Genomic DNA, 16928 nt, shown 5'->3' with positions numbered 1-16928 from the left:
TAATTAAATGGTTCTCTGGGATTTTCATATAGATGGCCTACCCTCAGGCTAGCACTGCAGCCTCCTTGCAGCTTACCAAGAACAATGTCATTTATTGCATTGTGGCTGTGCATGGTATTGCAGCTCATCCCCACTGTTGTCACAAGTCACTATGTCAAGTGGCTTGACTGCAGCTCAGCCCCATTTAATCGAATGGGGCTGAGATGCATCCAGGCCATGCGACATAGTCGTGGAGTCACTGGCCTGCAGGAAGCAGCAAGAAGGCAGCGGAGCTACTGCGCGCACTGCTGCCCTCTCTCTCAGCTGATTGGCGGGGATCCTGGGTGTCCGACCCCCACTAATAAGATGCTGATGACCTATGCAAAGGATAGATTTAGGGATGACGAATCGACTTTGGATGAAACATCCGAAATCGATTCACATAAAACTTCGTTCTAATACTGTACGGAGCTCCATACAGTATTAGAATGTATTGGCTTCGATGAGCTGAAGTTATTGTAAAACATTTTTTCCCGAACTCTGGTTCGTTTCCAAGGTACCACTTCGAATCTAACCCCAGTTCAGGAAATGATTTTTTTACAGTACAAATTAATTTATGAAGTTATTACCCGAAGTCTCGCGAGACTTCGCGAAGCAATAACTTCGGATCATTGGAGCCAGTACATTCTAAGGAGCTCTGTACAGGAGCTCAGTACAGTATTGGAACAAAGTTTTATGCGAACCGACTTCGGATGTTTCATCCGAAGTTGATTCGCTCATCCCTAGATAGATCATCAGTAAGAATAAGGCGGGAAACCCTTTTAAGGAGAATTAATAAGAGGATCGGCCATTAGGAGAATGTTCCTGTATACAGCAATGACAAATACTGCATGAAGGATGCCAACAACTGTACAGTAAAAAGACCAATAATTGTTGTAATAAATAAATGAAAGTAAACGAGAACCGACCGACTTGCTATATCGTCAATCGGCGCTCAATCAGGCAATTTATCCAACCATGTAAAAGGAATAACAATTCAGTTAATCTGTGGAATACTTGGTCAGTTCATGTGCCTTGACTTGACGTACACTGTTTATGTGCAGTCAGGAAATAGTTAAAAACCCCTGCAGCATATTAAGATTTCAAGCTTATTATCATTCAGTCCTCTAAGACGCCTCACAGCTTAGAGATACTGAGTGGATTTGTCATTTCAGAAACAGTTCATCAGTCAAGAATTTAAAGGCTGGTTCACACTTTAATATCTCTTGCTGTCGCCCTGGTTCTCATCTAACACACCTACATAAAAATGCAAAGCACCGACGTGTAGTTAAGAGTCTCGGGGATTTCAATAAAGGGCTCTTCTAAAAAGGTTTTATTTTGAAAGGTGCATTTTACGTGGTGTGAAAGCTTTATCTGTGCTTGGCTATGGATGAGACAGGCATAACAAACATCAGTGCACAGAAGTGGGATGATTGCACTGAATTCCCAGAAAAAGATGTGTACAGAAGGCATAATACTGGAAAGATGATGAGCGCATGCTAATGGTGGGCAAATGAATAGCTCTTCACTGATACTTGCTTTCCATGTGCTATATAAGGGTATGTTCACATGATGCTTTTTACATAATCAAAGAAAAATAACCAAGAAATATCAGTACGTCCCATCTAGCTTTCTGGACTCCATCAAAAAACTCTTTTCAGCATTCGTTTGGAAAAATTCTCGCCCACGTCTATCTTACAAACTCCTGTCTTTGCCTAAGAGTATGGGTGGCTTCATCACAACATATTATAGAGCGATCCAACTATGCCTACACATAGAACTACTCAACCCTCATACTAACAAACTAGGTGTACACATAGCTTCCCTGCTTCTTCCGCCATCTGAGATATCCAATCTTTGGAAAACTCCCATCAAACCCCAAACAAGCTTGACAATTCACCCTCTATTTAAAGGGGTGTTAAACATATGGCAAACTCTAGCCACCCCTTTACAACTACTCGATTCTCCTTCTATCACTCCTGCCAAACTCCTCCCTTACCTGATGTGGTTTGATTACAAAGATGACTTAGGGATTTGGTCCACATTAGGCAATGTCCCAATTAAAGATTGACTAGCGGGTAATTTAATTCCCCCTCTGGAAAAGATCATGGATTCTTATTGCACTAAACTATGGTCTGTGAACCATTATAAACATTTCTATAGGGTATGTCCTCATTTCCTAGAGACCAGAGGCCACAGAGGTCTCAATCCTGGTTTAAGGCACTGTTAGAATCTAAAACACAGAGTAAAGTACTCATTTCTTTGTTCTATAAAAATATATTGTAAAATTATGCTACAATTAAACCCACCTTCCTCATACACTGGGAGAAAGACCCCATCTGTTCCTGTGAATTGCTGAAGATGTCATGGAGCCCAAAGTTCCATGCTCCACATATGGTGGGAATGCCCACGTATCTCTATATTTTGGGGGAAAATTACAAATGCTATCAATCAGATATGCTCCTCGTCCATTACGCTCAACCCATCTCTAGTTTTACTTAATAAACCGGAGCATGATTGCCCGCTTAAGAAATTGCTTCTTAGCAGAGGCAGATTTGTTTCATATGCTTTGGGCATGTCCTTTATTATCAGCCTATTGGACAGAGGTGGTGCAACTAATTAATAAAGTATACAGCACATGTCTTGTTCCCGATCCCAGGATGTGCCTGTTGGGAAATCTGCCGGTGGAAGATCTACAAGTGGTTATCACCATTGGTATTAATAGAATGCTGTATCAAGCGCGCAAAACGTTAGCGGCAAAATTGATGCAACCAACGCCTCCCATGGTATCGGAATATGTGAAGAGACTGAATGTGATTGTTCGTTTGGAGAGAGGGGTCTATCTAAAAAAGGAACAGTTTGTCTAAGTTTGAAGCTATATGGGGTGCATGGATCGACAACTCAGGGTGCTGTAGCCCATGGCTGGCACTTACCAGGGGGATCTTACGATCCATTTAACCTTGGTGTTTGGTGGGTGCGGATGTGGCTTTGGATGGTGGAGAAAGTGTCGATGCTGGTACAACTGTTGGATGGAGTAGGGTACTGGGACTACGGATTAGCAAGGTACTTGGTGCTCTATCAATATAATGGGCCTGGATGTATAGGTGTTTAGTGGATGCGATACTTACAATAATACATGCACTTTCCCTTGATGTTGATGCTCCCTGCTGTCTTCAAATTGGGATTTGTGGTGTTGACACCCCGGAGCTGACTGAATGGGTCATACTACTGACAATGGGTATTACGCTTACTGCTTTGTATGTCTATTTTTTTTTCTAGGAGGAGACCACATATGGACTTTATTATTATTATTACCTGCTCTGGTTATGTTGGGGTGGGTGGGGGGGTTTCTTGTTATAGGGGATATATACGATGTATATGTTGCTTTTTGCAATGCTTGTCAGAATCGTCTTTGTATATGGCATTCCTTAATTTGTCTGATTCACATTTTGTATGTGTATGTTGGATTATGCAAAACTTGAGAGAGAAAAAAAAAAAAAAAAAAAAAAGAAAGTGCTCCTTCCCCCAATGCTTATTATGGCTGCCAAATTATTAATACTTAAATTCTGGCTCAGTGAACAGACGCCTTCGATCACTGATTGGGTTGTGAAAACGCAGGAAATTTATAGAATGGAAGAACTGAGTAGTTGGACAACATTATCACAATATCACATGATAAATTTCTATCTATCTATGTGGTTAAAGTGGTATAAGTCTTACTCACACTGATTGTGTTTATGTTTGGCAGTCTGGTCTCAATATAGTGCTCACTCTTTCTTACATCATTTTGCATATATGCACACTCCAGGGATCATTGGCGTTTTATGCCACATGGGTTCCATAGGGTACAAGTTCATGTATATGCTCTCTTTATGCTTGATATGCACGCATACCCCATTTTCACATGTCTTCGTTCTTTGTTAGACAATGTTTATGTTTCTCGTGTATGGCTTCATGTACAAACATGTCTTTATAATACTACTTAAATAAAGATTTATTAAAAAAGAAAAATCAGTGCCAGAAATTCATGAGTTTTCTAGTGGATTTTTAAAATTTTCAGTGCATTTTGACATCTGTTTCTGCCTCCCATTAATTAGGAAAACAAGGCCCTCAAAACCATGTCAAGAAGAGATGACGCGATTATTTGTACGCCATGCAGATTTCAAATCAGCGCTGTAAAGGTGTGTATGCTTATACGTATTTGCCATTGAAATTGAGGAAACTCGTTTTTTGGGTCTATTTCACTTCTATTTCGTCATAGAAGATGTGTGCATTCTGCACTGAAATACATATTACATACCCTGATATGATATCTGGTTGAATGCCTAGGGCTTTTCCTTGGTTAAAGAGAAGCCATCGCTAGTTTTATGGTGTCCTAAGGACAGCATAATCTAGTGACAGATCCTACTAGGAAAATGCTGGGTCATTAAACAGCTCCAGTGCATGCTGAGGAGTCCTGATATCCATAAGCTCCCGTCTCTCCCCACCTATCTGCTGCTGATTTCATTTGGAAAAAAATCTGTCAATCAGCAGCAGTGGAGACGGGGAGAGCCAGGAGCTGATAAATATCAGGACTCATCAGCATGTACTGGAGCTGTTAGGAGTTAAACAGTTAATAGTAGTTTCTCCACCACTGGCTAAAAAAGACAGGCACTATTTGGATTGGAAAACCTATTTCAGATACTCTATTAAAAGGGGTTTACTGGGAGTACAATAATGACGACCTATCATCAAATTAGGTCATCAATATCAGATCGGTGGGGGCTGAGGTTAGAATAATATTGATGACCTATGCTGAGGATAGATCATCAATATTGTACTCCTGGAATATTGTACACCGTGTTCAGGAATCTTATCAATCAAAGCAGGGAATGGCTTTTTAGTCTCTGATGGACCCAATTATCCATGTGCAGGGAAAACCTGCAAAGGACTCTTTCAATCTGGGGATTGGTGGCGTTCCCTGCAGCACTTCTCCTATGTGTTATGGCTTCAGTTGTAATAGGGGTGGTTTACCACTATAAGTAATAAGGGGTCAAAACAGCGGCAAGTGCTGCAGAATACGTTAGAATAATACCCAAATCACATTCACAGCGCTGGTCAGTTTTCCCCACAGTTTTGTGAACCAGGCAAATCGTTTCACCATCCACAAGTTGTCATGTAAACTCTAACATCAGAGCAGCCGATACATTTTATAAGCAATGAAGGAACTTGTTGCCATACTGGATATGCACATATTATTAGCATGTATGCTTCTGTGCATGTCCAAATTATAAATGGATACATCCAATATTAATAGAAAAAGTATGCGTTTGTAGCAGGTAAATATGCTTCTCTTGTACACAAGGGAAAAGGAAAGGTAACAATACATAATGTAATGATAATCGATGCAGCAACTTGGAATCTGCAGGAGGTTACATATTCCTCCAGGTACTCCTATTTCCACCCACATGCCAAACCCATACTTTATCTAATGACTTCTTATGAAATCTGTCCTAACGTGTGCGATAGGAGAATCACATTGTGAACATTAGTGTCAGGGGTTATGTGAGTGCATTATTAAAGGAAATTAATAATGATAATAAAGACAATAATAATAATTCTATAACTACTTCTGCTACTAGTACTGATAATAAGTCATAATCATAACAATAGTACTAATAATAAAATTATATTACCATTACTACTACTACTAATAATACTAGTCATCATAATCATAACAATATTACTACTAATAATATTAAAATATAATGCTACCACCACCAATAATAAAAGTAATCTTCATAATATTACCACTACTATTAATACTAGTTATCATCATCATCACAATATTACTACTACAAATAAAATTATATAATGCTGCCACCACTACTACTACTACTAATAATAATAATAATCATAATCATAACAATACCACTAATAATGATAATAAAATTACAATACTACCACCATTATGACTAATAATAAAAAATATACTAACACTACTCATAATAAAATTATACTACCACCTCTACTATTACTACTACTAATAAAAGTATCAATAAATAACTCTATTACTATTGATACTACTACTAATGCTGCTACTACTACTAGTATTACTATTATGATATATACAGGCTCTGAACAGCACAACCAATGAATTGAGTCTTTTTATGCCTCTACCTATGTACGATTCTCCTAGGTACTCTCCTTCCAAGCCACACGTGTGTATTTACTAGCATGTGCATGTGCATGCTTCAGATAGGGACAATGATGTATAATCACACATACAAAGCTGGGAGAGATGTCAGTGCTCCATGACTAAAGATATATTGAATAAGAGAGAGTTGAGACATGTACATTGACGCTCCACAGTAGTTCATGCTCACCTCTGCAGTACTCCATGAGGATAAGGATCTCCCAAACGTTATCACTAGCCGAGTTAATTGCACAGTCTAAATATCCAACAATATTCTTATGGCCGGATAGCTCTTTCTGCAAAAGATATAACAGAAAATAATGCTTAAAATACAATAAACTTTATAATATCCACAAGTACACAGAGCAGTATTCAGACCGGGACAAACTGTATCTACGGTGATAACTCATGGTTAGTGGTGTAGCACATCATCATATGAAGTGTCAACCATCAGAAGCAAAATCCTATTAACACTGCAGATATTCCAATCTTTGAGGGAATCTGTCATCTCTGAAACACCCCTCGAACTAGAGTAAGTGGTGTATACTGTAAGTGACGCAGAGTCCGGTCCTGTAATTTTTATCTTAATACTCACTTACATGCAGACACTGTGCTCAGACAAACCAGCAGTAAAATGCATTGAGAGGACTCCTGTACTCATGCACATGATGCAGGAGTCCTTTTAATGCATTTTACTGCCGCTGTGTTGGAGCAGTGCTGGAATAGAAGTTAGTATAAAGAAAAATGACATAATCAGACTTGGTGTCATCTATACTATACACTGCTTACTCTAGTTTGGGGGGTGTTTTGGAGCTGACAGATACCCTTTAATGACCAAATTGACAGAAACTAGGACCCACTTGCATGAGGTCTCATGGGATGCATGGATTCTCCATTGTCACTGGCTGCCCATCCAATTCTCAACTACTCAAGAAGCAGTGGGTCACATTACATTAACGGTTTTGTTATCATAAATCCTTATCAAGTTCAACAAACCTAAACTTGCATAGACTGCTATTCCATAAATTGTTTTTTCATCCGTATCATTGGGGTACACAGGCTTGAATATGGGTATAGCTGTTGCCGCTAGGAGGTGGACACTAAGCACACAAAGTGCTCCCCCTTTCAATACTCTCCCCTCCCCAAGTTCCTGGTCCCTACGAGGCTGGGTCCCTCCAGTAGGTCTCTGCTGGGCGTTATGTAGAGTGGTGGTGCTGTCGCCCTGTAACATGTACCTGCACTGTTCTGGGGGCGTCTGTTTTCCAGTGCTGGCATGCAGCGTCAGGGGCACATATGCTGCTCTCTTGACGGCGTTTGCGCAATTCTCGCACAGAGAGGTCTCCTGATCGGCGCAGCACAAGGTTCAGGGCCGCGGTTAATAGAGGCTCTGGATTCCGTGGGGTCTGCTACTGTACGTACATTGCTGCGGCAGGGGGTGGTTGTTCGGTTCCTGCGCAAGATCCTTTTTTGGGGGGCGGTCTGTCCCGTTCTGGACCTCAAGGCACTCAACTGCTTCCTTCGCATCCGCAGTTTACGGATGGACTCCCTGAGGTCGGTCGTTGCGTCCATAGAACCAGGGGAGTACCTGTCCTCGATAGACATCAAAGATGCTTATCTTCATGTGCCCATCTGCATCAGTCATCAGAGATTTCTCCGGTTCGCAGTGGGTCCTTTTCACTTCCAGTTTGTACTTTGTAGCCCTACCGTTCGGCCTGGCCACGGCTCCCCTGGTCTTTACGAAGATTCTGCCAGCAGTCATGACCCTGCTCCATGCCAGGGGGATCGTGGCGATCCCTTACTTAGACGATATCCTGGTGAAGGGTCCGTCATTCTGGGAGACAGCGGACAGCCTGAGCATAGTTATATAGTTATGGATACCCTGGAACGCTTCAGATGGATCCAGAACAGGCAGAAGTCTTGTCTTTATCCATTGCAGTGGTTGACTTATCTGGGCATGGTGCTCGAAACACATTGCAGGCCAAGGTGTTCTTGCCTCCGGAAAAGCTGTTCGCTCTTCGTCTTCAGATTCTCACCTTGTTGCGGCCAGGTCCTGTTCCCATTCACCGCGGCATGTGGGCTCTGGGTCAGATCTCTGCTTTTGAAGCTGTTCCCTATGCTCAGTTCCATACGAGAACGCTTTAGCGAGCCATTATGTCCAGCTGGGACAGTTCTCCAGCCTCCCTGGATCGGCTCATGCGTCTCCCTGTCCCAGTCCGCCGGGCCCTCAGGTGGTAGCTGGTCTCTCCAATGGTGAAGTCGGGCCGCTTGTTCCTTCCTCTCCATTGGAAGGGGTATGGTCACGCGAGGAACGCTCCCTTCCAATCAATGTTCTGGAGTTGAGGGCGATTCAGCTCTCTCTGCGGCATTGGGCCGACCATCTCAGGGGTTGTCCAGTTCGGGTTCAGTCCGACAACTCCACAGCGGTGGCATACATCAATTACCAGGGCGGCACACGGAGCCCGGCAGTCATGGTGGAGACGGAGCGGATTCTCAGATGGGCGGAAAAACATGTTCCGGCACTGTCGGCAGTTCACATACCCGGTGTCGAGAACTCAATGGCCGACTTCCTCAGTCGGGAGCGTCTCGATCCCGGCGAGTGGGCTCTTCATCCGCTGGTCTTTCAGTCCATCTGCGATCGGTGGATGAAACCGGATGTGGATCTCATGGCCTCCTGCTTTAACAACAAGGTAGAGTACTTCGTCGCGCGGCCCAGGGACCCCATGGCGTGCGACGCGCTGGCATTTCCGTGGAGTCGGTTCACTTTACGTGTTTCCGCCTCTGCCTCTCATTTCATGCCTCCTCTGGAAGATCAGGGCCGAGGGACTGCTCATCATGCTCGTGGTCCCTGATTGGCCGTGCCGGGTGTGGCACGCGTCTCTAGTCCCTTCTCTCGGCGACTAACCCTGGTGTCTTCTCTTCGGGATTACCTCCTGTCGCAGGGGCCCATGTTCCACCCGAATTTAGGGTCGCTACATTTAACAGCATGGCTGTTGAAGCCACCGTACTGAAGGCGTGGGGTTTCTCGGATGCGGTGGTCCAGACCATGATTCAGGCCAGGAAACCATCGTCTTCCTGAATCTACCATCGGACCTGGAAGTCCTCAAAAGGCAGGTTTCGGCTCTCTCCTTTCTGTCTCAGCGGAATTTGGCTTCACTTTCGGCAGTTCGGACTTTTCTGCAGGCGGTGGCGCATGCTGCTCCCCCTTCCCGTCATCCGTTGGATAGTTGGGATCTTAAACTAGTGCTCAACGCTCTCTAGTCTTCTCCCTTTGAGCCTTTGCAGCAGGTGTCGCTTCGCTTCCTGTCTTTCAAGGTGGCTTTTTTTTTGTGGCAATCACTTCCATCCGTAGTGTGTCGGAACTCACAGCTCTTTCATGTTGGTCACCTTTCCTGATCCTCCATAAGGATAAAGTGGTCCTTCGCCCTGTTCAGTCCTTCCTTCCTGCCAAAGGTGGTGTAAGAATTCCATCTAAATGAGGAGATTATTCTCCCCTCATTTTGTCCGGACCCGTCTCATCCTCGGGAGCAGTCGCTTCACACCCTAGATTTGGTACGAGCCATTCGAGTCTATCTGTCCAAGACGGCATCTTTCCGGCGGAAGGAATCCTTGTTCGTGATTCCAGAGAGGGCTCATTCGGCTCGGGCGCCTTTTGGGCGGTGCATCACAGGGCTTTGGGCCTTCAGGTATGCAAAGCGGGCTACCTGGTCGTCTCTGCATACTTTTTGTAAGTTTTACAGATTGCACACTATTGTGTCTTCTGATGCTGTTCTGGGGAATAGAGTTTTGCAGACGGCGGTTCTCTGAGTGACGAGAGGGTTGCTTGTTAAGCCCACCCTTGGGGACTGCTCTGTAACGTCCCATGGTCAAGCCTGTGTTCCCCAATGATACGGATGAGAAAACTAGATTTTTGTACTTACCGTAAAATCGGTTTCTCTTCCGTTCATTGCGAGACACAGCTCCCACCTATTCTTTTGGTTATGGGCCTTTTCATGCCTGTGTGGTTCTGGGTTTGTACATAGTGTGATTTTCTTTGTGTCTTGCTTCTCCTACTGCTTTTGCACTAACTGTTTTAGCTTAGTCCCTGTAGGAAGGGTATAGCTGAAGAGGGGGAGCTTACACTTTGTGTGCTTAGTGTCCGCCTCCTAGCGGCAATAGCTATACCCATGTCCCCCCCAATGAATGGAAGATAAATTTTTAGTACAAAAATCTAGTTTTCTACTTGGATTAAATCCATGCCTTAAACTCGATCAATAACATTAACAAAACAGACAAAATTCCTACAGCTTCCCTTTAAGCTTCTATAGACACCACACAAGGAAAAAAAAAAAAAAAAACACAAAATACATTCTTCTTCAATGACATCAAGCACCAAATGTTTTTTTTCCAGCTTCTATGAGTTATACAAAATACAGTTGCTCATATTTCTCATGAATACAGTAAAAAACCCATCAACAAAATACAGACGTTTCCTAGCTGCCCCTTTTCACCCAGAGTAGTCTGAAACTCATCAACCAGTGTCCTGAACATCAATCCCACCAGTAATACAGGCATTTCATGTATTTTTCAGAAAATTTACATTTTCTTTTTAATCTTATACACAAGTAGAAATTTATTTTGTTAACGGAAACCTTTAACAGGAAACACACTATAGATCTGGGTATTTACAATACACTAGCCCACTGAATGGCCCTTCTGGGGCCCAAATTCATAAAAAAATAAATAAAATGCTTGTGCGATTAGTTAGGGTGTATTCATATGTGGCAATTTTTTCCACAAAAATCTGCCATGTATGAAATCCTCCTTAGGATTGCAGGGCTAATGCAACGCTGAGCTAGGTTAAAAGGAGGGGGAGTACTGTCAAAGATGGTACAGCGAATAGTGATTGTGGAAAGCTATGTGCGTAGCAGATCGAATAAAGAAAACGCACGGGAACTTTGCCAACAAGTACCCAGGAAAAAAACAAACAGCTAAACGTTGTATTCAGGGTCTGGTTTGGAAATGGCATCAAACTGGCTCTGCTGCAAAGATGAAGAAACCGAAGCCTACATTGTTCAGGACGACTGAAGTTGTGCATGAAATTCTCAACAAATTGCAAATAGCCCCCGAAAATTAACTTGAAGACGGTCTCAGCAAGTTGGTGTATCAGGAATGACGCGTCAGTGAGTGTCTGAAGCTAAAACCGTACCGTATAACGTGTGTGCGGGAACTGAAAGAGTCTGACAAAGCTAAAGGCGTAAATTACAGGGCTTGGTTGCTGACTATTATTGCTGACAGACATTTGGACCAATTGTGAGGGGTGAAGCTTGGTTTTATTTATCAGGTCACATGAATTCCCAGAATACAAGGTACTGGTCCGCTGAAAATCCCCATTTGACTCCCGAAACACCACTTCACAACCAGAAAATTAGCGTTTGGTGCGCAGTGTCAGGAACACGAATAGTGGGCCCAGGTTTCTTCATATCTACTGTGAATTGTGCAATTTACCTGGACATCTAGTTTTATAACAAACACCAGAAGAAGAAAAAATTCCTGATTTTTCCAACAAGATGGGGCAACATGCCGCACCTCACGGAATGCACTGGCACGGGTTCATGAAATGTGAGCAAGGGGTTTGGCCACCACATTCCCCAGACTAATGAGGGATTCAAGAGTATATTAGGGCAAAGCTGCACTGGGGAATTTCTGATAACTTGTTACATAAGTAGCCATGAAGTAAAATTTACTTGTGCCTAGATAATACTTCAAGTACAGTATTTATAACAAACTTGCATCACGTCACTAAGTAATGTTTGAAAGACTATTGCCATTTTATAGTGATAGAATATCACAAGGAAACGCCACCACTTTATGATCATGAGGGTCTAACCTCTGAGACCTCCACTGATCCTGAGACTAAAGGGGCCTAAATAATCAAGAAGACGTAGAACTACACCAGCAATGTTGCCCCTTCATTTTCAGGGTCAGTGGGATGCGCGATTGGAACCCCACCAGTCATGACATCATGGCATACTCTAGCAATATGCTATCAATAGAGAATACTCTTACCTTCGCTTGGGACACAACACCATTTTCAACTCGCAGTTTCCCATCCCAACCCCGCTGTTTGGTGTAAACCCTAAGTTATGGTACTTTCACACTAGCGTTATTCTTTTCCGGCATAGAGTTCCGTCCTTGGGGCGCTATACCGAAAAAAGAACTGATCTGTTTAGTCCCCATGCATTCTGAATGGAGAGTAATCCGTTCAGGATGCATCAGGATGTCTTCAGTTCAGTCTTTTTGACTATCAGGATGGAGATAAAACCGCAGCATGCTACGGTTTTATCTCCGGCCCAAAAAACTGAAGACTTGCCTGAATCCCGGCATTTTTTTCCATAGCAATGCATTCAAAATACCGGAATGCCGGATCCGTCCTGCAAAATGTGAAAAGAAGTTGAAACGGATCTGTTTGTCCATATGACAAACGGACAGACTGATCCGTTCTTGCAATGCATTTGTAAGACGGATCAGGATCCTGATCAGTCTTAAAATGCAAATCAGTTGGCATACGTTTTACTGGATCCGGCAGGCAGTTCCGGTGATGGAACTGTCTGCAGGATTCCTCTGCCTCAAGTGTGAAAGTAGCCTAAGGTCTATTCACGCATTTTGCGGGAACAGAATTGCGGACCCATTCATTTCTATGGGGCCGCACGATGTGCTGCCCAGATCCGGAATTGCGGAGCCGCACTTCCGGGTCTGCAATTCCGTTCCCGAAAAAAATAGAACATGTCCTATTCTTGTCCGCAATTGCGGACAAGATTAGGCATTTTCTATTAAGTGCCAGCAATGTGCCGATGTCCGTGTTTTGCGGAAATGCAAAACACACATGGACGTGTGAATGGACCCTTAAACTGGTGATTTCTACATCAAATATTTGTTTCCATCAAGTCAATTTTACTTTATGGCTACTTCTGTAACAAGCCTCAGCCATTAGTTAGATCTGACATTATGGAGAAGACATATCAAGACTAGCAGAGCAAATGAAAAAGCAAAATAGTAGTTCACAGGAATGCGGTTGGATTCATCCTACTGAAAAATAGGAGACTTTAGTTAAATCATAATTGTTTTATTATGCGGTATTACTGATACACTTTTGCAGATTTCTTTTCAGCTACAAAAGTGCTAAAATCTAAAGAAATGTAAATTATGTATGGTTTCATCAGGGCTTACAGCATATCACTGTACAAATCACTATCATGTACCATCAAAGCTATATCACTGAATGCATTGAGTATAAACAATCTGCAATAAGTTCAGGATGAAAGCCTATTCCAATTTACAAACCTATAAAAAGAAAGGGGGCAGGTACAAGTACAAGTGCAATTACAAAAATCACATACAGTGGTGCATAGAGATAAGTAACACATGGGTATGATAACTACAATAACCTATAATGAAAGGGGGGGATACTGTTCCTAGATCTGACTTTACATGTCCTCAGGCACAGTGCACCCCCCACAATAAAGGTGACCCCGTATATGAACCGATCGCAGTGGCGCAGAGAAAGTAGGAATTTTGTTCATCATCACTACCAAACCTACAGTAGGCGATTCCTTTGTATAGCGCATGCATCTATCATCCCCTGGGAATTTTGTCTCTGCTACGCTACTGCAGCGCCACTCTGGCAGACTGCATTTGGCGGGTTTTTCCTCAGCTATGACTTCATCTGTGGGTGTGATTGTAGCAACTTCCTGGCGCTGCAAGCCTACATGTGTTTGGGCAGTTGCACACTGGCTGCACTCCGGACTATCCACATGGGCACGAGGTCCGAGTTAGTGGCTCCATTTTGAGCCCAGTGTCTGCTACCATTTTCCTGAATCTATGATGGTGTTTCATCAGGCCACCTAAGCAATCCTATTCATCATTTCCCCCCCCCCCCCCCCCCAATTAATTAGTTGGGGGAACGTGTTAGGACAGTGTGGGGGATTTAACAGAGTGTATTAGGTATAGGTTTCTGTATGGGGTTGCTCTTTTTTAAAGGTGGGTGTTAGAGCATCTGGGGTTGTATCTAGGGACAGTGGCCCTCTTCACATAGCTCGCCTACCCCTAATTGCCAGTTATTGGATTCATCATACCAACATATTGCTATGAACCATAGTATGTGATTATGTACACTGCACTTGTGCCTGGGCTCCATTCAATACATTTGTAATGTGGAACAGTCTTTTATTCTGAATTTATTAAAGATTATGTTTTATACTCCATGCATTCGGTACTTAAGTAGCACCCAATGAAACAGAAAGCATATTTTCATAGAAGAAACCGGGGGAAACAAAACAACTCAACCACAGACAAATGCAAACAATGTGGTTGGCTTTTTCAGAGGAAGAGCAGTAAAGGGAAGCTCAATGAGAAAATAATATATATACATATTTGAATGCAAAATAGTTTAAGAAGTCCCTCTTTATCTTGTTGGCAAATGCAAAGGACTTACAAAAATTAACCATTTCATGGTCAAGGAGCACAGTTCAGAAGGTTCACCAAGGGTATTGTAAACAATGGACTACCAGCTGTTGCTCCTAACTAAGCTACAGGACAAAAATTAAGTCTTGTAATTTGCCATCACCCTGTATGTACAAACCTTTAAGGTGCTAAAGTGGCCCATCTCAATAACAATACTATATTAGGAAATTGTTGGAGATCTACAGTGTATTTATACTGGAACACTGTGTGAGTGATGCATCAGGATCTCCCCTCCATACATCATGTGCCTCATTCAGAATACAGCACGGGCTAAGAGCTACAGCCTATTGAGACCTGGAAAGCCCAAACCACTGAATTGGATGTGTTGGAAAAAGTATAGAATACTGGTGTCATACTACATCCTATATAAAACCAGAAAGATCCATTTGTCTTTACCCTACAAACAAAGAATTTCATGAACCACTTAAAGAGGACCTTTCACTACAATAAAAATAATCTAAACTAAGCATACAGACATGGAGAGCGGCGCCCAGGGATCTCACTGCACTTACTATTATCCCTGGGCGCCGCTCCGCTCTCCCGGTATAGGCTCCGGTATCTTCATATGTTCGGCTCAACTGGGTGGAGCCTGCCGACGTCTCCTTCTACCAGGCTGTACAGCTGGCCAATCGCAGCGCTCAGCTCATAGCCTGAGAGTTTTTTTTTTTCTCTCAGGCCATGAGCTGAGCGCTGCGATTGTCCAGCACTCCAGCCTGGTAGAAGGAGACGCCGGCAGGCTCCACCCAGTTGAGCCGAACATATGAAGATACCGGAGCCTATAATCGGAAGAATGGAGCAGCGCCCAGGTATAACAGTAAGTGCAGGGAGATCCCTGGGCGCCGCTCTCCATGTCTGTATGCTTAGTTTAGATTTTTTATTCTAGTGAAAGGTCCTCTTTAACAACCCATGATGAATATATCCATGATAGGTGAGCAGGGTATGTATTGATTGGGCTCACAAGCAAAGCCTGCTCGATAAGTCGCAGATGCACACGGTGTAATACAGATGTCACCTGACTCGAACTGACCACTGATAACGCCAATCTCAGTAATTTAACCCTTTGGATGCTGCAGTCACTAGTGACCGTCGCATCTGAGGATATATATATATGGATGGGGTTTCCTTTGTCCTCCGATCTGAGCCCCCCACAGTGAAATATCAGGGTTCTAATCGGCTACTATTGCAGCCTTGGCCTTCTCAAAGCTCCCAGACCTTGCAGTAGTAAGCTGCCTGTTAAGCCCTGTAAGCCCTTGCAGTTTATGGTAGAAGCGATCAGAAAAGATTGCCTAGTCAAGTCTCCTAAGGAGACTATAGTTACATTTCCCAACCATCTAAAGTAAAGGATGTTCATTTATCAGAAGAATAAAGAGAAAAAAAATTCTGCAGGATGTTTATGTACTATATGTATTCATTCGTACATATATTGTCGTGTACTTGTATGTGATGCCCAGTCACAGCTGCTTGGCTCTCCACCCATAGTTTCACTCTTAATATGAGTAAACCTCTTTCACTTTCAGAGATGCTATAAAGCAATTCAAGTAAAAACACTCAAACAAGGACAAGGAGTTTACAGATGCCTCGAAAATCCCCTCCAAAACCACTATCTGGTTAACGGGGTTATCCCATGATTAATGTAAAAAATAAAAATCAGACATCATATAGTATATGGCAATATTTTCTAGCAAAGCTAGAACCAGCCCTGTACCTCACATGGATCCAGAGATCTCCCCATTCAATGCTCTGCTAGATTGATATCAAGCTGGCAGCTCAAGGGGAGTGTCTTCTCTGCTGCAGCTAAGGGGGCGTGTCCATGCTCACCCTATCACAGCTCAGGAGCCAGTTGAAGGATGAAATTGAGCATGTGCGGCCATCTCAGGGAGCAGGTCAAAGAAATAAGAAAAAGAGCAGGTGACGCTACACAGACACATTTTCAGTAGCTATGCAAAAAAATGTATTAAATGCAATTAAAAAAGCATTCAGATCCAGGTGCTGGATTGAAAACTGTAGAATTTTTGTCATGGGACAACCACTGTAAGCGAATAACATTAATTATCCCAGTACAACAACAACTGCCTAGATGTGTAATACATTCGGCAGCAAGCGAACAGGTACACAAAAAGGACTGACAGACTTTGACAAGGGTCAAAGACAACTAGGTTTGGGCATGTCCAAAGTGGCAAGTCTTGTGGGGTGTTCCTAATATGTAGTGGATGGCACTATCAAAAGTGGTTCAAGT

The 16928-nt window shown here is 43.0% G+C and overlaps 1 protein-coding gene across 3 annotated transcripts in view; it reads right to left on the bottom strand.

Annotated features, from left to right (window-relative positions):
• Nucleotides 1-16928, bottom strand: part of BMP2K (BMP2 inducible kinase) — a 220517-nt gene that overhangs the window by 94085 nt on the left and 109504 nt on the right. For all 3 annotated transcript variants that reach the window (XM_044304924.1, XM_044304940.1, XM_044304933.1), the window contains exon 3: nt 6384-6489. In XM_044304924.1, coding sequence (XP_044160859.1) covers nt 6384-6489 — 106 coding nt within the window. The remainder of the gene's footprint in view (nt 1-6383; nt 6490-16928) is intronic.

Source organism: Bufo gargarizans, chromosome 1, assembly GCF_014858855.1.
Source record: "Bufo gargarizans isolate SCDJY-AF-19 chromosome 1, ASM1485885v1, whole genome shotgun sequence".
Taxonomy (NCBI): Eukaryota; Metazoa; Chordata; class Amphibia; order Anura; family Bufonidae; genus Bufo; species Bufo gargarizans.
Note: the sequence above shows the minus strand (reverse complement) of the source record. Positions and strands in the feature narration are given on the sequence as shown.